A 22,880-nucleotide genomic window follows, 5' to 3' on the forward strand; every position below is an offset into this window, starting at 1 on the left:
GAGCTCAGCTTCTCTTGGAAGCTTTTTGCAACCAGAGATCTGGTTCTTTTTAGCAGTGAATGAAGACAGCTTTTCCTTCCCCTTGCTGCCCCCCTCCCCACAAGGTCTTAGTGGCTGGATGCATTTCCCAGTGTGGTACTGAGTAGCAATGTCCAAAGCTCAGTCTGTGGCAATTTTCAGCCAAGGTGCTCAAGTTGACCTCAGTGCCTCAGCTGACTTTGGTTAGTGAAGGGGGAGGTATGGCGGGTGGGGAGGAGGGGGGAATGGAAGGGGGTCGGTGGGGGGGGGGGTCGGTGCAGGAGTGGGGGAGAAAATGGGTCACAATTGCTACTCCTGATCGTATTTCGTGTTCCTGCTATTCGCCATGTGTATCTGTCAATGCTCGGTGAGAGCTCTCGTATGAAGAATATCTCTGAGAGAGGCCCCAGCACTTGGTGACTGTGAAGAAAGAAAGAACTTGCATTTATATAGCGTCTTTCTCAACCCCAGGACGTCCCAACGCACTGTACTACCAATGAAGTACTTTTTGAAATCTAGACATTGTTGTAATGTGGGAAACGCGGCAGCCAATTTGCGCACAACAAGCTCCCACAAACAGCAATGAGGTAATGACCAAGGAGGGTAAAGAAAGTTTGGTGGGAGATGTAAATAATCGACTGATGTGGCACATTAGGGAATCAGAAAGCAGCCTCCTGTACCTGGCACTCGCAGAAGTAATTGCAAATGCTTTAAATGTTTTGGTTAAATGTTAGCTGTCGTACTTTTGCAAATGGTGTTCACTTGCCATTGTGTAATTGGGGCTGGGCAGTGCACGCACCTTGCTGAGCCACTATCCCCTCTGTTTAGCAGATTAGGAGGTTCTGTAACACAGTTCCCACCGTACTTATCAACGGCAACCGCAAATATCGGGGCAATGGTACTGGCAGTTTGCCGCTACCACCACAGGACTCAATTACAGAGGCGTCGCTTATAACGTATTAAGCAGACGACTATTTCGGGCGATTCAGTAAGCACGTACCCTCTACTTACCCATTTAAAAGGCTCTGCTTTTATCTGAATGCACGAAGCATTCGTAACAAGATAGATGAATTAGTGGCACAAATAGAGATAAATGGGTTTGATCTAATAGCCTTTACAGAGACGTGGCTGCAAGGTGATCAAGCTTGGGAACTAAATGTTCCAGGGTACTTGACGTTTTGAAAAGACAGGCAGAATGGAAAAAGATAGCATCAGGACAGTAGAGAGAAAGGATCTCGGCTCGAAAGATCAGGAAGTACAATCGGTATGGGTGGCGATAAGGAATAACAAGGAGCAGAAAACACGGGTGGGAGGAGTATATAGGCCCCTAACAGTAGCTACACCGTTGGACAGAATATTAATCAAGAAATCAATCAAATTGGCAAAGGTAGTCTGGAGGATGAGTTCATGAAATGTACTTGGGACAGTTTCCTCGAACAATACATCATGGAACCAACCAGGGAACAGGCTATTTTAGATCTTGTATTGTGTAATGAGACAAGGTTAATGAGCAATCTCATAGTAAAGGATCCTATGGGGCAGAGTGATCATAATATGATAGAACTTCACATTAAGTTTGAGAGTGACTTGCCTAAGTCTGAAACTAGAGCCTTAAACTTAAATAAAGCCAATTACATAGGTATGAGGAGTAAGTTGGCTAAGGTAGATTGGAAAAATAGATTAAAAGGTATGCTGGTAGATAAACAGTGGCTAGCATTTAAATACATATTTCATAATTATCAACAAAAATACATTCCATTGAGAAACACAAACTCCATGGGAAAAGTGATCCATCTGTGGCTAAATAAAGAAGTTAAGGATAGCATTAGATTGAAAGAAGAAACTCATAATGTTGTGAAGAATAGTAGTAAGCCTAAGGATTGAGAGTGTTTCAGAAACCAGCAAAGGCTGTAACTAGTGGGGTGCTGCAGGGATCAATGCTGGGGCCTCAGCTATTTACAATCTATGTTAATGACCTCGATGAAGGGACCGAGTGTAATGTATCCAAGTTTGCTGATGATACAAGGCTAGGTGGGACAGTAAGCTGTGAAGAGAACACAAAGCGTCTGCAAAGGGACATAGATAGACTAAGTGAGAGGGCAGTAAGGTGGCAGATGGAGTATAATGTGGGAAAATGTGCGGTTATTCACTTTGGGAGGAAGAATAGAAAAACAGAATATTTTTTAAATGGTGAGAAACTTTTATATGTTGGTGTTCAGAGAGATTTGGGTGTCCCTTGTGCAAGAAACACAGAACGTTAGCATGCAGGTACAGCAAGCAATAAGGAAGGCAAATGGCATGTTGCCGTTTATTGCAAGTGGGTTGGAGTACAAGAGTAAGGAAGTCTTACTACATATGGGGATCGGGCAGGAAAGTGGAGTTGAGGTCGATGATCAGCCGTGATCTTATTGAATGTTGGAACAGGCTCGAGGGGCTGTATGGCCAACTCCTGCTCCTAATTCTTATGTTCTTATGCTGATCTCAGCCAAAATTGGGTCTGTTTCAGTCAGCTGTTTACATCTCATTAAAGTGCGATTCTGGATGTAAATGCTAACCATTAGAGGAGGCTGTTGCTAAATGGAGACTTCTTGTTTTAAAAAAAATGTTGGGTTACTTTGCTCTTTAGTTTTTCCGTTCATTGGATATAGCAGGTAAATCGCGTTAACATCATCCCGTCCACGGTACCCTGTGGGAACTGTACTGTCCAGCACACCATGTGCTCAAAAGCAAGATTTGTTTCCCTCTCGAGGCTGAGTTCTGAAACCAGAGAATGGCCGTTTTTTTAAAACACAAAACTGGGATTCTGTCAGGATTGTTCTACTGCGATGAGCCAGTTATTAGCTTCCTTGAACAACCAGCGCTGTCATGGATAATCCTTATTTAAAATCAGTTGCCAAGAGAGATCCAGGGGGAGAAATTCGGCATGTTAGCGCCTCCAGTTAGCGCCTGGCAGGAACACCAACGGGGCACCCAGGCAGTAGCGCCGCGGAGGGGCGAATCCCGTGCCGCACATCACATTCGCTGCCGCGTAGCGCCACGGGATCTTTCACCGTGCAGACCGTGACGTCAGTGAGCGTGACAGCGCCAGGGAGCGGAGGCGTGAACCAGCCGGCTAGCGGGGCGATACTTAACGGGACGCGCCCCAGTACTTCTGTCCCAAAGCTCAGTTATGCGTGCCCGAGAGCGCAAGATGTATCTGCAGCTAAATAAAGGCGGCTCAGTCCCCGGAGTGCCGCGGGCCGTCAAAGGCCTTTGCATTTCCTCCCACGGCATATGGCCGTTCTGCTCTCCCCGAATCACTGGGGGCGGGGGTGCAGGCTCCAGTTACCCTCCCCTTTAATGGCTGGAAGGCTCCTTCACCAGCGCTCACTCCCGATTACACAACACCCCATATTCGTTACCGCGTCGAGCCTAACGTCACTCACCTACGCCATTAGCGCCTGATTTAGCGCTCGCTGCATTTTTTCAGCGCAGAGACTGAATTTAGCGGGCAGCGAGATGGATTAGCGCCTGGCGCTAAACTTCCAACTCCTCAAAAGTTGGCGCTCCAGCAGGGACGATCCCGAATTTCTCGCCTTTAGTGTTTTTATTTAAAATAGCGAAGGCTAATGATGTCACCAAGGGGACTTTGCATTTTTTCACACAAATGTTAGTGGAAATCTGAAACCCTCTCCCTCCATAAGGCTGCTGAGGCTGGGGGTCAGTTGAAATTGTCAAGACTGAGCTCAATAGATGAATTGTTGGGTGAGGGTGGGAACCAAAGGTAGAGATGATCTAATTGATTGGCGGACCAGGCTCGAAGGGCTGACTGCCCGACTTCCTGTTCCTTACTCGAAACGGTTACTGATGCCAGCATTCAGTATCTGGCAGAAATAGTCGTTCCCCTCAAGTGATTCAGGGTCATTGATGTGTGCTGACTGGTCTCTGTCACACTTGGTAATCTTCAAACTGATGGCTGTCGCACTCTTTGTTTAAAGAAAAATTTGAAACCAAACCCTTCCTCCCAACGAAACAAAAGGAAAGCTGAAGATTGTGAGGTTTTTTTTTAAAAGCAGAAAAATACACAGCAGGCCCGATGGTGCCTGAAAAGACAAAAGTTGAGTTCCGATGATCATTTCGTATGCAAAATAACAATCTTTAGTTTCTCTTTTTAAATGCCAATGGACCTCCGTACAGAACTAGCAAGGTCCAAGATTTCATGACTTGAATTAATTAATCTCCAATTATAGAATCTTAGAGCACAGTAGGAGGCCATTCGGCCCATCGTGCCTATCCGGCCCTTTGGTACAGCGATCCAATCAGTCCCACTTCCTCGCTCTTTCCCCAAAGCCCGGAAAATGTTTCCCCTTCGAGTATTTATCCAATTCCTTTTTGAAAGTTACTGTTGAATCTGTGTCCAGGCAGTACACTCCTGATCATAACGAATCGCTGCATAAAAATTGTCTCTTCCTCATCACCCCACCACCCCGCCTCATCTCCCCCGAACGTTTTAGTCAAGTATCTTAAATCTGTGTCCTCTGGTTACTGACGCTCATGCCAGTGGGAACCGACAATTAAATCCACACACACTTGGGCTGATGGAACATTGCCCCAGCGGTCAGAGAGTTGAGAGGCGAGAGGTGCTGTTACCAGTTAAGGAACTCTGTGGACTGAGTACGTTGAACAATGGCATCCGGCTGAAGCATTCGTGTTATTTGAAACATGTGACCAGGGTAATGGCTGACTTGCTGTAAACTGGGTGAGGTGTGCTGATTGGAATCGTCCCAAGGCAAGGTTCAGGTGCTTTCATCTCTGCCTCAGGGGACTCGTGACATCCATTTTATTTTAATAGATGCAGTAAGGCAATAAGCTCCAAAGCAGCAGCCTATTGCTTTATTTTTTTCACTCATATATCGTGTTTTTTCTCACCTATTTTGTTTTTCTTACTCTCTGCTGGAAGTAGCCAGAGTTCCTGCTCCTGATCAATCTTCATTGATCCTTACTGGAAAATGCACAGGACCAGCACAATCGTGATTCCATGTACAATTGAGCAGTACTGAGGGAGTGCTGCACTGTTGGAGGGGCAGTACTGAGGGAGTGCTGCACTGTTGGAGAGGCAGTACTGAGGGAGTGCTGCACTCTCGGAGGGGCAGTATTGAGGGAGTCCTGCACTGTCGGAGGGGCAGTTCTGAGGGAGTCCTGCACTGTCGGAGAGACAGTTGCAGTACTGAGGGAGTGCCGCACTGTCGGAGGGGCAGTACTGAGGGAGTGCCGCACTGTCGGAGGGGCAGTACTGAGGGAGTGCCGCACTGTCGGAGGGGCAGTACTGAGGGAGTGCCGCACTGTCGGAGGGGCAGTACTGAGGGAGTGCCGCACTGTCGGAGGGGCAGTACTGAGGGAGTGCCGCACTGTCGGAGGGGCAGTACTGAGGGAGTGCCGCACTGTCGGAGGGGCAGTACTGAGGGAGCGCCGCACTGTCAGAGGGGCCGTACTAAGGGAGTGTTGCACTGTTGGAGGGGCAGTACCGAGGGAACGCTGCACTGTCAGAGGTGCCATCATCAGATGAGCCATTAAACCGAGATGCTGTCTGCTCTCTCAGGTGGACGTAAAAGATCTCAGGGCAATATTTAAAGAAGATCAGGGAAGTTCTACCTAGTAGCAGTCACAATATTTTTCCCTCAATCAGCATCACTAAAAACAGATTATCTGGTCATTATTACATTGCTGTTTGTAGGAGCTTGATGCGCGCAAATTTGTTGCGGCGTTTTCTGCATTACATCAGTGACTACACTTGTCTGTAAAGAGCTTTAAGGTGACCTGAAGCACTATAGAAATGCAAGTCTTTCTTTTGTCCACTGTGGCCCAGAACTCCTGGCCTCAGCCTTCGAGTGGCAGGTTTACAGGGACATGCACTTGCCACCATGCGCTGGGAGGGCAGCTGCTGGAGGAACCATGTCTTCACTCGAGTCTGCGTCAGGGGCGGGGGGGGGCCAAATTTAATGATAATTGAAATTAGAAGAAAATAGTGAAGATAAAACGGAAAAACCAGTCCCAATCGGACCAAGCAATTTCCTCAAGTCATGCCGTACTTGGACTGACTGTCCAGGAACTTGGGGAAAGCAGGAGGCCATTCAGCCCCTCGAGCCTGGTCCGCCATTGAGTCAGATCACGGCTGATCTGTTGCTTAGCTCCACTTATCTGCCTTGGTTCCATTACCCTCCATACCCTTACCCAACTAAAATCTACTGATCTCCGTTTTGACATTTTCAATTGATACTGTGAATTAATCCTGTTCATGCCACACCGGAACAGATGATGCACAGATCAGATGTTGCTGGGAATATGCCAAGAACCTGATGCCATACTTATATTACATATATACTTCCAATGAACGTGGCTGTGTATTCGGTCCCGATCTGCATTGTGTTAAATTCGTCTCCCTTGTACTGTGAGGTGAATTGCACAAGCGCGCTTTGTTTCACACGTGGAGCTGGCGTGAGAGTCACAAGTAGACCAGACCAGGCAGGGTTGGAAGGTTCTCTTCCTTGAAGGACACAGGGGAACCTGGGTTTTTACAGTAGGCCTTTCATTTTTTTAATATTTATTAATTTCAATTTCACGATGTCGCCATGGCTGGACCTCTGGGTTGCTCGTCGAGTAGCAGAATCACTGGGCTGCTGTTGGTGAAACTTCCACAACTTTTCTGTAAACAGGATACAGATATAAGGTAATTGGCAAAAGAACCAGTAGGCGGGGGTGAACGAGGAGAACTGTTTTTATGCAGCGAGTTGTTATGATCTGGAATGCACTGCCTGAAGGGATGGCCAAAACAGATCCAACAGTAACTTTCAAAAGGCAATTGGATAAATACTTAAAGGGGAAACATTTTCAGGGCTATGGGGAAAGAGCAGGGAGAGTGGGACTAATGGGATACTCTACCAAAAAGCTGGCACAGGCATGATGGGCCGAATGGCCTCCTTCTGTGCTGTATCATTCTATGTGTGAAGAGGATTCTGGAGATGAGGGGGTTGACTTATGAGGAAAGGTTGAGGAGGTTGGGCCTCTACTCATTGAAATTCAGAAGAATGAGAGATGATCTTATCGAAACGTATAAGATTATGAGGGGGCTTGACAAGGTGGATGCAGAGAGGATGTTTCCACTGATGGGGGAGAGTAGAACTAGAGGGCATAATCTTAGCATAAGGGGCCACCCATTTAAAACTGAGATGAGGAGGAATTTCTTCTCTGAGGGTTGTAAGTCTGTGGAATTCGCTGCCTCAGAGAGCTGTGGAAGCTGGGACATTGAATAAATTTAAGACAGAAATAGACAATTTCTTAACCGATAAGAGGTTATGGGGAGCGGGTGGGAAAGTGGACCTGAGTCCATGATCAGATCAGCCATGATCGTAATAAATGGTGGAGCAGGCTCGAGGGGCTGTATGGCCTCCTCCTGCTCCTATTTCTTATGTTCTTACTATTTTAAACAAAGATGGAAAGATTCAATTTCCTGTTCTCTATCCATTATCATAGAATCGCAGAAATTTACAGCACAGAAGGAGGCCATTCGATTCAATTGTGTCCGTGTCGGCCAACAAAGAGCTATCCAGCCTAATCCCACCTTCCAGTTCTTGGTCCATAGCCTTGTAGCTTACGACACTTCAAGTGCATATCCAAGTACTTTTTAAATGTGATGAGGGTTTCTGCCTCTACCACCCTTTAAGGCAGTGAGTTCCAGACCCTCAACACCCTCTGGGTGAAGAAATTTCTCCTCAAATCCCCTCTAAACCTCTCCCCAATTACTTTCAATCTATGCCCCCTGGTTGTTGACCCCTCTGCTAAGGGAAATAGGTCCTTCCTATCCACTCTATCGAGGCCCCTCATAATTTTATACACCTCAATCAGGTTTCCCCTCAGCCTCCTCTGTTCCAAAGAAAACAACCCCAGCCTATCCAATCTTTCCTCATCGCTAAAATTCTCCAGTCCTGGCAACATCCTCGTAAATCTCCTCTGTACCCTCTCTAGTGCAATCACATCTTTCCTGTAATGTGGTGACTAGAACTGCACGCAGTACTCCAGCTTGTGGCCTAACTCGTGTTTTATACAATTCAAGCATAACGTCCCTGCTCTTGGATTCTATACCTCAGCTAATAAAGGCAAGTATTCTGTATGGCTTCTTAACCACCTTATCTACCTGGCCTGCTACCTTCAGGGATCTGTGGACAAGCACTCCAAGGTCCCTTTGTTTCTCTGCACTTCTCAGTATCCTACCAATAAATGCGTATTCCCTTGCCTTGTTAGCCCTCGCCAAATGCATTACCTCACACTTCTCCAGATTGAATTACATTTGCCACTGTTCTGACCAGTCCATCGATATCTTCCTGCAGTCTACAGCTGACAGACCACATTACAACCCGGTTGAACCCTACAGTAGGGTGTAATCGCTCCAGAGTGTCTTGTGTTTCAAGTAAAATACCGTCTGTAAAAATTGTCACAGGATTAATGGGCCCTGTCAAATTGCCCCAGTGATTGAGAGACCAGAGGCAGCATTGTGATTATGTCACTGAACTAATGATCCGGAAACCAGAGTTCAAATCCCATCACAGCAGCTGGGGAATTTAAATTCAATTAATAAATAAACCTGGAATAAAGAGCTCGTATCAGTAATGGTGACCATGCAAGTCTCGTTAAAAACCCATCTCGTTCACTAATGTCCTTCAGGGAAGGAAATCTGCCATCCTTACCCGGTCTGGCCTATATGTGACTCCAGACCCACAGCAATGTGGTTGACTATTAACTGCCCCCTGAAATGGCCCAGCAAAGCACTCGAGGGCAACTAGGGGTGGACAATAAAGGCTGGCCTTGCGAGTGACGCCCACATCCCAGAACAAAAAAAGGAGGTGCTGTTACCAGTTAAGGAACTCTGTGGACTGAGTACGTTGAACAATGGCATCCGGCTGAAGCATTTGTGTTATCTGAAACGTGTGACCAGGGTAACGGCTGACTTGCTGTAAACTGGGTGAGGTGTGCTGATTGGAATCGTCCCAAGGGAAGGTTCAGGTGCTTTCATCTCTGCCTCAGGGGACTCGTGACATCCATTTTATTTTAATAGGTGCAATAAGGCGGTAAAATCCCAAAGCCAGCGGAGCAATTGTGTTTTCTCAGCTTTTCTGGTTTCCTTACTCTGGTCTCACATATTGAGACTGTTGAGCTAATTGGCCAATGGACCAGAGGGGAGAATGAGGCTTTTTTTTAATGCAGCAAGTTGTCGTAATCTGGAACGCTCTGCCTGAAAGGGCAGTGGAATCAGACTCAATAATATCTTTCAAACAAGAATTGGATTTATACGTGAAAAGGAAAAGTTGCAAGTTTATGGGGAAAGAGCAGGGGGAAGTGGGACTAATTACATAAGAACATAAGAAATAGGAGCAGGAGTCGGCCATTTGGCCCCTCGAGCCTGCTCCGCCATTCAATAAAATCATGGCTGATCTGATCATGGACTCCACTTCCCTGCCCGCTCCCCATAACCCTTTATTCCCTTATTGCTCAAAAATCTGTATATCTCCACCTTAAATATATTCAATGACCCAGCCTCCACAGCTCTCTGGGGCAGAGAATTCCACAGATTTACAACCCTCTAAAAGAAGAAATTCCTCCTCATCTCAGTTTTACATGGGCGGCCCCTTATTCTGAGACTATGCCCCCTAGTTCTAGATTCCCTCATGACTGGAAATATCCTCTCTGCATCCACCTTGTCGAGCCCTCTCATTATCTTATATGTTTCAATAAGGTCACCTCTCATTCTTCTGAACTCCAATAAGTATAGGCCCAACCTACTCGACCTATCTTCATAAGTCAACCCACTCATCTCCGGAATCAATCTAGTGAACCTTCTCTGAACAGCCTCCAATGCAAATATATCCTTAACTACGGAGACCAAAACTGTACACGGCTCTCCAGGTGTGGCCTCACCAATGCCCTGTACAGTTGTAGCAGGACTTCTCTGCTTTTATACTCCATGCCTCTTGCACTAAAGGCCAACATTCCATTTGCCTTCCTGAGTACTTGCTGTACCTGCATGCTAACTTTTTGTGTTTCATGCACAAGGACCCCCAGGTCCCTCTGTACTAGAAACATAGAAACATAGAAAATAGGTGCAGGAGTAGGCCATTCGGCCCTTTGAGCCTGCATCACCATTCAATAAGATCATGGCTGATCATTCCCTCAGTACCCCTTTCCTGCTTTCTCTCCATACCCCTTGATCCCCTTAGCCGTAACGGACATATCTAACTCCCTCTTGAATATATCCAATGAACTGGCATTAACAACACTCTGCGACAGGGAATTCCACAGGTTAACAACTCTCTGAGTGAAGAAGTTTCTCCTCATCTCAGTCTTAAATGGCCTACCCCTTATCCTAAGACTGTATCCCTTGGTTCTGGACTTCCCCAACATCAGGAACATTCTTCCCACATCTAACCTGTCCCGTCCCGTCAGAATCTTATATGTTTCTATGAGATCCCCTCTCATCCTTCTAAACTCCAATGTATAAAGGCCCAGTTGATCCAGTCTCTCCTCATATGTCAGTCCAGCCATCCAGGGAATCAGTCTGGTGAACCTTCGCTGCACTCCCTCAATAGCAAGAACGTCCTTCCTCAGATTAGGAGACCAAAACTGAACACAATATTCCAGGTGAGGCCTCACCAAGGCCCTGTACAACTGCAGTAAGACCTCCCTGCTCCTATACTCAAATCCCCTAGCTATGAAGGCCAACATACCACTTGCCTTCTTCACTGCCTGCTGTACCTGCATGCCAACTTTCAATGACTGATGTACCATGACACCCAGGTTTCGTTTCACCTCCCCTTTTCCTAATCTGCCGCCGTTCAGATAATATTCTGTCTTCGTGTTTTTGCCCCAAAAGTGGATAACCTCACATTTATCCACATTATACTGCATCTGCCATGCATTTGTCCACTCACCTAACCTGTCCAAGTCACCCTTCAGCCTCTTAGCGTCCCCCTCACAGCTCACACCACCACCCAGTTTAGTGTCATCTGCAAACTTGGAGATATTACACTCAATTCCTTCATTTAAATCATTGATGTATATTGTAAATAGCTGGGGTACCAGCACTGAGCCCTGCGGCACTCCACTAGTCACTGCCTGCCATTTTGAAAAGGACCCGTTTTTCCTGACTTTCTGTTTCCTGTCTGCCAACCAGTTCTCTATCCACGTCAGTACATTACCCTCAATACCATGTGCTTTGATTTTGCACACCAATCTCTTGTGTGGGACCTTGTCAAAAGCCTTTTGAAAGTCCAAATACACCACATCCACTGGTTCTCCCTTGTCCACTCTACTAGTTACATACATAAAAAATTCCAGAAGATTTGTCAAGCATGATTTCCCCTTCATAAATCCATGCTGACTTGGACTGATCCTGTCACTGCTTTCCAAATGCGCTGCTATTTAAAAACATAGAAACATAGAAACATAGAAAATAGGTGCAGGAGTAGGCCATTCGGCCCTTCGAGCCTGCAACTCCATTCAATGAGTTCATGGCTAAACATGCAACTTCAGTACCCCATTCCTGCTTTCTCGCCATACCCCTTGATCCCCCTAGTAATAAGGACTACATCTAACTCCTTTTTGAATATATTTAGTGAATTGGCCTCAACAACTTTCTGTGGTAGAGAATTCCACAGGTTCACCACTCTCTGGGTGAAGAAGTTTCTCCTCATCTCGGTCCTAAATGGCTTACCCCTTATCCTTAGACTGTGACCCCTGGTTCTGGACTTCCCCAACATTGGGAACATTCTTCCTGCATCTAACTTGTCTAAACCCGTCAGAATTTTAAACGTTTCTATGAGGTCCCCTCTCATTCTTCTGAAGTCCAGTGAATACAAGCCCAGTTGATCCAGTCTTTCTTGATATGTCAGTCCCGCCATCCCGGGAATCAATCTGGTGAACCTTCGCTGCACTCCCTCAATAGCAAGAATGTCCTTCCTCAAGTTAGGAGACCAAAACTGTACACAATACTCCAGGTGTGGCCTCACCAAGGTCCTGTACAACTGTAGCAACACCTCCCTGCCCCTGTACTCAAATCCCCTCGCTATAACGGCCAACATGCCATTTGCTTTCTTAACCGCCTGCTGTACCTGCATGCCAACCTTCAATGACTGATGTACCATGACACCCAGGTCTCGTTGCACCTCCCCTTTTCCTAATCTGTCACCATTCAGATAATAGTCTGTCTCTCTGTTTTTACCACCAAAGTGGATAACCTCACATTTATCCACATTATACTTCATCTGCCATGCATTTGCCAACTCACTTAACCTATCCAAGTCACTCTGCAGCCTCATAGCATCCTCCTCGTGGCTCACACTGCCACCCAACTTAGTGTCATCCGCAAATTTGGAGATACTACATTTAATCCCCTCGTCTAAATCATTAATGTACAATGTAAACAGCTGGGGCCCCAGCACAGAACCTTGCGGTACCCCACTAGTCACTGCCTGCCATTCTGAAAAGTACCCATTTACTCCTACTCTTTGCTTCCTGTCTGACAACCAGTTCTCAGTCCATGTCAGCACACTACCCCCAATCCCATGTGCTTTAACTTTGCACATTAATCTCTTGTGTGGGACCTTGTCAAAAGCCTTCTGAAAGTCCAAATATACCACATCAACTGGTTCTCCCTTGTCCACTCTACTGGAAACATCCTCAAAAAATTCCAGAAGATTTGTCAAGCACGATTTCCCTTTCACAAATCCATGCTGACTTGGACCTATCATGTCACCTCTTTCCAAATGCGCTGCTATGACATCCTTAATAATTGATTCCATCATTTTACCCACTACCGATGTCAGGCTGACCGGTCTATAATTCCCTGTTTTCACTCTCCCTCCTTTTTTAAAAAGTGAGGTTACATTAGCTACCCTCCACTCGATAGGAACTGATCCAGAGTCTGTGGAATGTTGGAAAATGACTGTCAATGCATCCACTATTTCTAGTGCCACTTCCTTAAATACTCTGGGATGCAGACTATCAGGCTCTGGGGATTTATCGGCCTTCAATCCCATCAATTTCCCTAACACAATTTCCCGCCAAATAAGGATATTCTTCAGTTCCTCCTTCTGACTAGACCCTCGGTCCCCTAGTACATTCAGAAGGTTATCTGTGTCTTCCTTCGTGAAGACAGAACCGAAGTATTTGTTCAATTGGTCTGCCATTTCTTTGTTCCCCATTATAAATTCACCTGAATCCGACTGCAAGGGACCTACTGCAGCACTTTGCAATTTTTCTCCATTTAAATTATAATTTGCTTTTCTATTATTTCTGCCAAAGTGGATAACCTCACATTTTCCCACATTATACTCCATCTGCCAATTTTTTGCCCACTCACTTAGCCTGTCTATATCCCTTTGCAGATTTTTTGTGTCCTCCTCACAATTTGCTTTCCTACCCATCTTTGGATCGTTCTTTCAAAGACCCGCCCAGGCACGATGGGCCAAATGGTATCCTTTTGAGCTGCATCATTCTATGAAATGAGGAGATGAAAAAGGTGCAGGGTGACATTTTTAATCCCTTATATTTACATGCTTTAATTCCCTGTAAATTTTAATCTTTAAAAACTTCCAATGTACTTAATAAGCCTTCGAACCCAGACAAGCATGCACTTGTTCCTACTCCGTGAATAGAAATACAGCGCTCCCCTTAACGGGCATTCTGTGTGTTGGTTACGGCTCTATTGTCTGGTTAACTCCAGGATTGCGTATTATGTGGCGGGAGGGGGAGGGGTGAGTCCCTAAACCTCGGCTCTTGTTAAGCTGTCCATGTTCTCTGGGGTCACTCCACATCTGGCAAATGGAAATTCAACTTGACTTTTAGAAACAAAGCAACATAGAAACATAGAAAATTGGAGTTTATTTATTGAGCTGCTTGAGCATAGAGATTGATGGGCTTCAGGACTTGGCAGACACCAAGCTATTATATCAATTTATATTTTAACATGAAACTAGCCTTGGTATAGAATACCACATGTAAAAGGCGAAAGGTTTAGCTTGCAATTATACAGCGCCTTTCACGACATCAGGACATCCCAAACAGCTTTACAAAAGTGAAGTACTTTTGAAATGTAGTCACTGTTGTAATGTGGGAAATACGACAACCAATTGAGATAATGAGCCGTGACTTGCAGCCCCAACAAGGTGTACGAGGTGCACATGGGCCACAAAAGTTCCAGTTCTTCGCGTGTGAAGCACATGCACAGTAACCCGGAACTTGGGATCTGTCAAGAATTGAGGGAGTGCAGCGAAGGTTCACCAGACTGATTCCTGGGATGGCAGGACTGACATATGAAGAAAGACTGGATCGACTAGGCTTATATTCACTGGAATTTAGAAGAATGAGAGGGGATCTGATAGAAACATATAAAACTCTGACGGGATTGGACAGGTTAGATGCAGGAAGAATGTTTCCAATGTTGGGGAAGTCCAGAACCAGGGGTCACAGTCTAAGGATAAGGGGTAAGCCATTTCGGACCGAGATGAGGAGAAACTTCTTCACCCAGAGAGTGGTGAACCTGTGGAATTCTCTACCACAGAAAGTTGTTGAGGCCAGTTCGTTAGATATATTCAAAAGGGAGTAGATGTGACCCTTACGGCTAAAGGGATCAGGGGGTATGGAGAGAAGGCAGGAATGGGGTACTGAAGTATATGATCGGCCATGAACTCATTGAATGGTGGTGCAGGCTCGAAGGGCCGAATGGCCTACTCCTGCACCTATTTTCTATGTTTCTATCCCCGGGAAAAGGTCATCCGAGAGCAGAGAGATCGCTGTTTGTCCAGCAAATGCCCGTGAAATTAGGAGTTTAAAAAAAACATAAAAATAAAATTTTTTTCACTCATTTATGCATTTAAAAACCCTGTTTAATAAGGTAAGTTTATTTTTAGCCCCTTTAAAACATGTAAATTTATTTTTCAAAACATTTTAATTTTTGTTTTTAAATATTTAATTAAATGTCATTTTAATTAATGTTTTTTTAATTTGAAGTGTAGAGGTATTTTTTGGGGTATTGCCATTCATACTTATGGGGTTTCCGAAAGTACAGAATCCCCATGAGCATGAATGGGGATTCCCTTCTGTCATTGGTTGAGCCAGCCCACATGATCCCAGGGGCGATTGTGAAGCAGCTGCACCCCTGGGACACGTGGGCCTCTACCCGCGGGTACCCAGGGAGACCCAGGACCGCGAGTCTCCCGCAACACCAGGCACGCGGGCATTTTATTTACGGATCTGAGGCGTTTCCCCGCGGGAAGCCTCCGATCGCAAATTCAGAACCAGTGAATCTGTTTTATTGACGTTGGTTGAGGGATAACTATTGGCCAGGACACCAGGGAGAACTCCCCCGCTCTTCTTCACATTAATGCAGTGGGATCTTTTACGTCCGCCTGAGAGAGCGGACGGGACCTCGGTTTAACACCTCATCTGAAAGACGGCACCGCCGACAGTGCGGCACTCCCTCAGTGCTGTACTGGGAGTGTCAGCCGAGGTTTTGTCTCTGGAGTGGGACTTGAACCCACGACCTTCTGACTCCGAGCCGAGAGAACGCTACCCCTGAGCCATGGCTAACGCTGATGGACAAAGATACATTTATTGGTGTGAGTCCCTCCGAATAATAAAGAAGGAACAAAATCAGATCTTGAAGATCTGCTTGTGGAATTCTAGAATAACATTACTCAGACTTTACTCTAGCAGCTATCCTCTCTCTGCAGGCTGGAAAGGTAAATTTTGGATCTGCTGAGTCCCCAGAGGGAATCGTACGTTCCATCTGTCGCTCGCCATTCTTGCTTACCCACGGGTTTACCATTTCATTGGTAATACTTTTTATCCATCCACAGCAGTGATTGTCAAACTATTCTGTGGTGGTGACTCCTAGTAAGTATTGGTACACTCTGAGGACCCCCTTGTAAATGTTGGTACACTGAGCACCAATCTTTCCTTTCATTATTTTTTTGGGGTGTGCCATGTGTAAGGCCCATTCAAAAGGTTTTTTTTTACATTTATTCATTCACAGGATGTGGGTGTCGCTGGCAAGGCCGGCATTTATTGCCCATCCCTAATTGCCCTTGGGAAGGTGGTGGTGAGCCGCCGCCTTGAACCGCTGCAGTCCGTGTGGTGAAGGTGCTCCCACAGTGCTGTTAGGAAGGGAGTTCCAGGATTTTGACTCAGCGACAATGAAGGAACGGCCGATATATTTCCAAGTCAGGATGGTGTGTGGCTTGGAGGGGAACGTGGAGGTGATGGTGTTCCCATGGACCTGCTGCCCTTGTCCTTCTAGGTGGTAGAGGTCGCGGGTTTGGGAGGTGCTGCTGAAGAAGCCTTGGCGAGTTGCTGCAGTGCATCTTGTAGATGGTGCACACTGCAGCCAGGGGGCGCCGGTGGTGGAGGGAGTGAATGTTTAAGGTGATGGATGGGGTGCCAATCAAACGGGCTGCTTTGTCCTGGATGATGGCGAGCGTCTTGCATGTCACCGCACATGCACGGTTTTCCCTATTTAACGCCGGTGAGCTGGCTGCGTGGGATCTGCAGAGCATTGCATGGCTGCGCAGCTTAAAGGGGACATTGCTGAAGACCCCCTTGTAAGTATTGGCACGCTCAGAGGGTCACGTTGCAAGTATTGGCTCATGCTGAGGACCCCCTTATAAATACTGACATACTGCGGTACCTCTGAAAATATTGGTGTAGTCACCAGTGGCCAATATTCATCCCCAAAACCAACATCACTAACAAAGACTATCTGGTCATTATCACATTGCTGTTTGTGGGAGCTTGCTGTGCGCAAATTGGCTGCTGTGTTTCCAGCACTACAGCAGAGACTACACTTTAAAAACACTTCATTGGCTGTAAAACGCTTTGGGACATCCTGAGGCTGTGAAAGGTGCTACAGAAATGCAGCCCTTCTCTTTAAGCAGTGCGCTATTAAAGAAAATGATGAGTTCATGAGAAACTGCTCTGTGAACTGGTGACTATTAAAGTTGGAGGTAAAGGAATTCAGCAAATGCATTCATTGCGCTATCGAGGGCCTTTATTCGTGACCGCACATGCACAAGAGACTGAATCTGCCCGACAGCACAAGCATTCAGAGCAGCCTTGGCCTGGAGCATGGGAGCTGGCCTGTCACAGCGGATCACAGAGGCAATCACTTCCAAATGGGGAGAAGGTTGGAGGAAGGATTTTACTTTATGTATAAAAAAAGAAATGGCTCGATGCCCACTTTTCTACGGTCAGGGTTATGCGATTGGTCCTGAACTAGCAAAATAGGAACAGGAGGAGGCCATTCAGCCCTTCGAGCCTGTTTTCCCCCCCTCCCCCCATTCAATGAGATTGCAGCTGATCTATGACCTAACTCCACATACCCGCCTTTGCCCCATATCCCGTAATACCTTTAGTTAACAAAAATCTATCCATCTCTGATTTAAATATAACTATTGACTTAGCCCTGTTTGCGGAAGAGAGTTCCAAACTTCTTTGCGTGAATGCTCTCTAATTTCACTCCTGAAAGGTCTGGCTCTAATTTTAAGACTCTTCCCCCAACCACTGGGAATAGTCTCTCTCTCTGTCTACCCTGTCTGTTCCCCTTAATGGCTTGAAAACTTCGATCAGGTCACCCCTTGACCTTCTAAATTCCAGAGAATACAACCCTACTTTGTGTAATCTCTCCTTGTAACTTAACCCGTGAAGTCCAGGTATCATTCTGGTAAACCCACACTGCACTCCCTCCAAAGCCAATATATCCTCCCTTCAGTGTGGTGCTCAGAACTGCTCCCAGTGCTCCAGGTGTGGTCTAACCAGGGCTTTGTACAGCTGCAGCATAACTTCTACCCCCCTTGTACTCTAGTCCTCCAGATATGTGTTGTAAAGTTGTTGTGAAGTGTCTTGGGACGTTTTACTACGTTAAAGGCGGTATATAAATAAAAGTTATTATTCCATTAGCCTTTTTGATTATTTTCTGTACCTGTCCATCACATTTTAATGATCTATGTACCTAGACCCCCAAGTCTCTTTGGACCTCCACTGTTTCAAGCTTTCCACCATTTAGAAAGAACTCCAATCTATCTGGTTTAGGTCCAAAGTGGATGATCTCACATTTACCTGCATTCAAATCCATTTGCCACAGTTTTGCCCATTCACTTAATCTATTAATATCTCTCTATAATTTCATGCTTCCATCTACACTGCTTTCTATCTTATTATCAAAGTTGTTAATAAATACTGTGGATATAGTTGAGGCCCCAACACAGATCCCTGTGGGACACCATTAGTCACATCCTGCCAATGTGAGTACCTCCCCATTATCCCTACTCTCTATCTCCTGCTGCTCAGCCCATTTCCTAACCAGCTCAATAATTTGCCTTTCATTCCATGAGCTTTAACTTTAGCTAACAATCTCTTATGAACAAAATCCTGCGGATGCTGGAAATCTGAAATAAAGACTGAAAATGCTGGAAATATCCCTCAGCAGGTCAGGCAGCATCTGTGGAGAGAGAAACAGAGTTAACGTTTCAGGTCGATGACCCTTCTTTAGAACTGGAAAAAGTTAGAGATGTAACAGGTTTTAAGCAAGTGTAGGGGCAGGAAAAGGGGGCGGGGAGGAATGAACAAAAGGAAAGGTCTGTGATAGGGTGGAAGGCAGGAGAGATTAAATGACAAAAGGGATGATGGTGCGAGGCGAAAGGAGATGGTAATGGGACAAGTAAAGGAACAAAAGATCAGTCTAGATAGGGTGTAAATGGAGATGGCAGAATGATCAACACCTATCATGGGGTGGGGGAGGGAAATATGGGCAGATGTTACGCTCTGAAATTGTTGAACTCGATGTTGAGTCCAGAAGGCTATAAAGTGACTAATCGAAAGATGAGGTGCTGTTCCTCGAGCTTGCGTTGAGCTTCATTGGAATGGTGTAGGAGGCCGAGGTCAGAATGGGAATGGAGCGGAGAATTAAAGTGACAGGCGACCGAAAGCTCAGGGTCACACTTGCGGACTGAACGGAGGTGTTCCGCAAAACGGTCACCCAATCTACGCTTGGTCTCCCCAATGTAGAGGAAACCACATCGTGAGCAGCAAATACAGTATAGTGAATTGCAAGAAGTACAAATAAATCGCTGTTTCACCTGGAAGAGGGTAAAAGGGCAGGTGTGGCATCCCCTGTGTTGCCCACTTGTTCCCTTGACTGCAGGTACTATGTTGTTCAGAAGGACCAACACATCTTGTGCCAAGAAAAATTAACCAAATGTGTTTTTTTTTCTAGCTTTACCTGGCTGTCGGGACAGGTGCACCTCAATTTTGTCACTCTATTGACAGGACAGGTGGTGTCGGCATTTGACAATGAGTTTCGCAGCCTCTACGCAGAGTCGAAACCCATTGATCGTTTCTCCTGCCTGGTGGACGAGGATCTGTCTTATTATACATCCAACCTCCGGATCATGCCGGAGCGCTACGCAGCCAAGGAGTGGCTGGCAGAAGCGGTCCACTCCAACCCCTCCAGCACCCTGTCCAGCAGTCCGAACAGCATCATCCAGTCAGCCATTATGGCTACTCCAGCTGCTGAAGTCCTGTGGGAACGCAAGCAGACCAGTCCTTCCGCTTCCAATAACACTGACGCCATTAATTGGAAGATCAAAGAGACGGACAGACCGAGCAGTGACCGGACCCACAACCCATTGCCGAAGCCAACTGGATTGGGTCTTTATGGCCCAAAACCGAGCTATGTGCAAGGCCCGCATTATCCGGCCAACACTCTGCGCCAAGATCAAGGGGCTGCCCTCCAGCAGAGAGGAAACCCCGTGGTCCCACCGGGAACAACCAAAATGCTAACGGTTGACGTGTCTGATGCAAAAACGCTCAACCCTCCACCGTCACCGCAAGCACGGAACGCTCATTCACCACGGGTCCACTGCGAAGAAGCACTGCGTCGCACTGAGGAGCATGACATGCACACCAGGGACACACGGAAAACCTCAGGTGGGATTTTAAGGTCAGAAAACCGAATGACTCTCGGGCACAGTAAGTTAGAAATGATGATCGAATATAACGATAAGATGAAGGCTAAGCCTGTTTACAGCCGCTTCCAGTTAATGAAGCACAATCAGTAAGCCTGGCTTCCTCCACCTGCCACCTTCAGACTGTTTGCTACACGGCCGTTCCCTGACCGGCTGGCTCCCAGGCAGTCACACATGACCGAGGCTGCTGAGCTCGCAAAGAACCGATTTCCTGCACAGAGTTGCTATCTGGAGCCTGAGGAAGATGTGCTTTGCGATGGGATTGTGCTCTTCAAATTCTGTAGCATGGATGCTTCACAGGGTTGGCCTGATTTACAACCACACGTATAGTGACAGTGAAGATGATGTGGGGTGGTAGTAACCATCTAAACAGGGATCCGCACCCGATTTTTGGGGGTGGGGGGAGGGGGTGGGGGGGGAGGCTCAGAAGTCCGAATGCTGAAAACCATTTTTGAAGAACACTTTCAGCATCAGTCCAGCGGCAATGGTGTCCTTCAGAAGACCAGTGATGCCTTTCTTTAACTTGCCCGTGAATGGTTTCTGTTTGTCCAGCAATGGAAGAGTTAAATAGACAAATTGTTCAACTGCTATGCAATTTCTTTCCTCTTTAGGTTTTTACTTTTAGGTGTCAGCCGTGGCTCAGTGGGTGGCATGCTCGCCTCTGAGTCAGAAGGTTGTGGGTTCAAGCCCCACTCTAGAGACTTGAGCACAAAAGTCCAGGCTGAGACTCCAGTACAGTACTGGTGTGGGAGCGCTGCACTGCCAGAGGTGCCGTCTTTGGGATGAGACATTAAACTGAGGCCCGGTCTGCTCTCTCGGATTCGAAGGAGAGCAGCGGAGTACTCCCCGGTGTCCTGGGCCAGAATTTATCCCTCAACCAACATCACTGAAACAGATTATCCAGTCATTATCATATTGCTGTTTGCAAATTGGCTGTCATGTTTCTTGCATTACAACAGTGACTACACTTCAAAAGAATGTAATTGGCTGTGAAGTGCCTTGTGAGGTCATGTTAGGTGCAATATAAATGGTAAATCTCTCCTTTTATATAAAAAAACACAAACTTTCTCAGCCTAACAGTGTCAAATCTCTAATCTCGAAGATATAATGAGATACTGTAACAGTTTATTTTTGGAAATGTTAGTCTTTGAAATTTCAAACAGTGTACAGTTTTGAAAGTACTTTTTTAAAATTAATTTTTAAGTTCATTAATAGGACGTCGGCCTGACTGGGGAAAAGCCCTTTCTAAAAGTAGGCCCTTAGAACCTGAACTCCTGAACACAGGAGGAATCGAGTTCCTACCTGAGATACGTCTAACTTCTGTGATGGGAAAATAATTGACAAAGTTGTTTAAGGTGATTGGCAAAAGAACCAGAGGCAACAGGGTTGTTGTGATCGCAACGCGCTGCCTGAAAGGGAGCTGGAAGCAGATTTAACAGTAAGTTTCAGAAGGGAATTGATAAATACTTGAAGGGGAAAGACTTGCAGGGAGTGGGACTAAGTGGATCGCTCTTTCAAAGGGCCGGCACAGGCACGATGGGCCGAATGGCCTCCTGTGCTGTATCATTCTATGAAGACAATTTGTTCATGGTTCATGATGGCAATCAGGGAGACACAAGAATTAGGAAGTTATTGAAGAAGGGAAGTCAGCCGTGGCTCAGTGGGCAGCACACTCACCTGAGTCAAAAGGTTGTGGGTTCAAGTCCCACTCCAGGAACTTGAGTGTATAAATCTAGGCTGATGCTCCCTTCAGTGCAGTGCTGAGGAAGTGCCGCGCTGTCAGTAGGTGCCGTCTTTCGGATGGGACGTTAAACCGAGGCCCCATCTTCTCTATCAGGTGGATGTAAAAGATCCCACGGCACTATTTTGAAGAAGAGCAGGGGAGTTATCCCCGGTGTCCTGGGCCAATATTTATCCCTCAATCAACATCACTAAAACAGATTATCTGGTCATTGCTGTGCACAAATTGGCTGCCATATTCCTACAACAGTGACTACAATTCAAAAATACTTCACTGGCTGTAAAGTGTTTTGAGACGTCTGGTGGTCGTGACAGGCGCTAGATAAATGAAAGCCTTTCTATCTTTTTTAACCAAGGAAATTAGATTTGTAAAGCATGGTAGAATTTGATAAATGCAAGTCTGTTTTAAAGTGTGCGTTGTGTGTAATTAGCCAATTGGTTAGGCACGATGAAAGTGTGCTAACTATCCCATCTGTGTGTAAACATAAAACTGTTTCACTAAAGTTGTTCTATTTTCTATTCTAATAAATGTCATTTGGTAAGCAGTTTCATACAAGCTTTATAAACCAGTTACCACAGCGTTTTAGTCATTGATCCAACAACTCCATCAAACCAGAACCTTGAGCTGCGGGGCCTCTGGGGCCCTTCTCCCAGTTGCTGCAGTGTGACTACGGCAGGAACGTGTGTCTGTCCGAGGCCGAGGTCACCTTTCCTTCTTCTTTCATTGTAGAGGTGTGGGCCGGGATTTATTGTCAAAGCAGTTTGATACAGCTGAGTGGCTTCAGAAAGCAGTTAAGGGTCGACCGCATTGGTTTGGGACTGGAGTCACATATAGGCCCAGACTGGGTAAGGACGGCAGAAGGTCGGGCGTGGAGCAGTTGTTTTTTTTTTGACAATCCGAAAGCTTCATGGTCACTTTTTTTCCTGATTTTTAATAATTGTTGGGATTTAAACTGGCTTTCTCCGGATTATTAGTCCGGGCCCTCTGGATTTCTAGTCCATAACATAACCACCACACTTCCATGCTCTCTTAATGCGGCATTGATATCTCCCATACATGGATAACCTATTACAACG

At 46.2% G+C, this 22,880-nt stretch overlaps 1 protein-coding gene across 1 annotated transcript in view; it reads left to right on the forward strand.

The window, feature by feature from the left end:
• The window catches only part of fam83c (family with sequence similarity 83 member C), a 31,823-nt gene extending 11,394 nt beyond the window's left edge, over positions 1-20,429 (forward strand). Inside the window, exon 4 of the mRNA XM_070895129.1 lies at positions 19,313-20,429. Coding sequence (XP_070751230.1) covers positions 19,313-20,156 — 844 coding nt within the window. The 3' untranslated portion in view covers positions 20,157-20,429. The remainder of the gene's footprint in view (positions 1-19,312) is intronic.
• The last annotated feature ends 2,451 nt before the right edge of the window (positions 20,430-22,880 follow it).

This window comes from Pristiophorus japonicus, chromosome 12 (genome assembly GCF_044704955.1).
Source record: "Pristiophorus japonicus isolate sPriJap1 chromosome 12, sPriJap1.hap1, whole genome shotgun sequence".
Taxonomy (NCBI): domain Eukaryota; kingdom Metazoa; phylum Chordata; class Chondrichthyes; family Pristiophoridae; genus Pristiophorus; species Pristiophorus japonicus.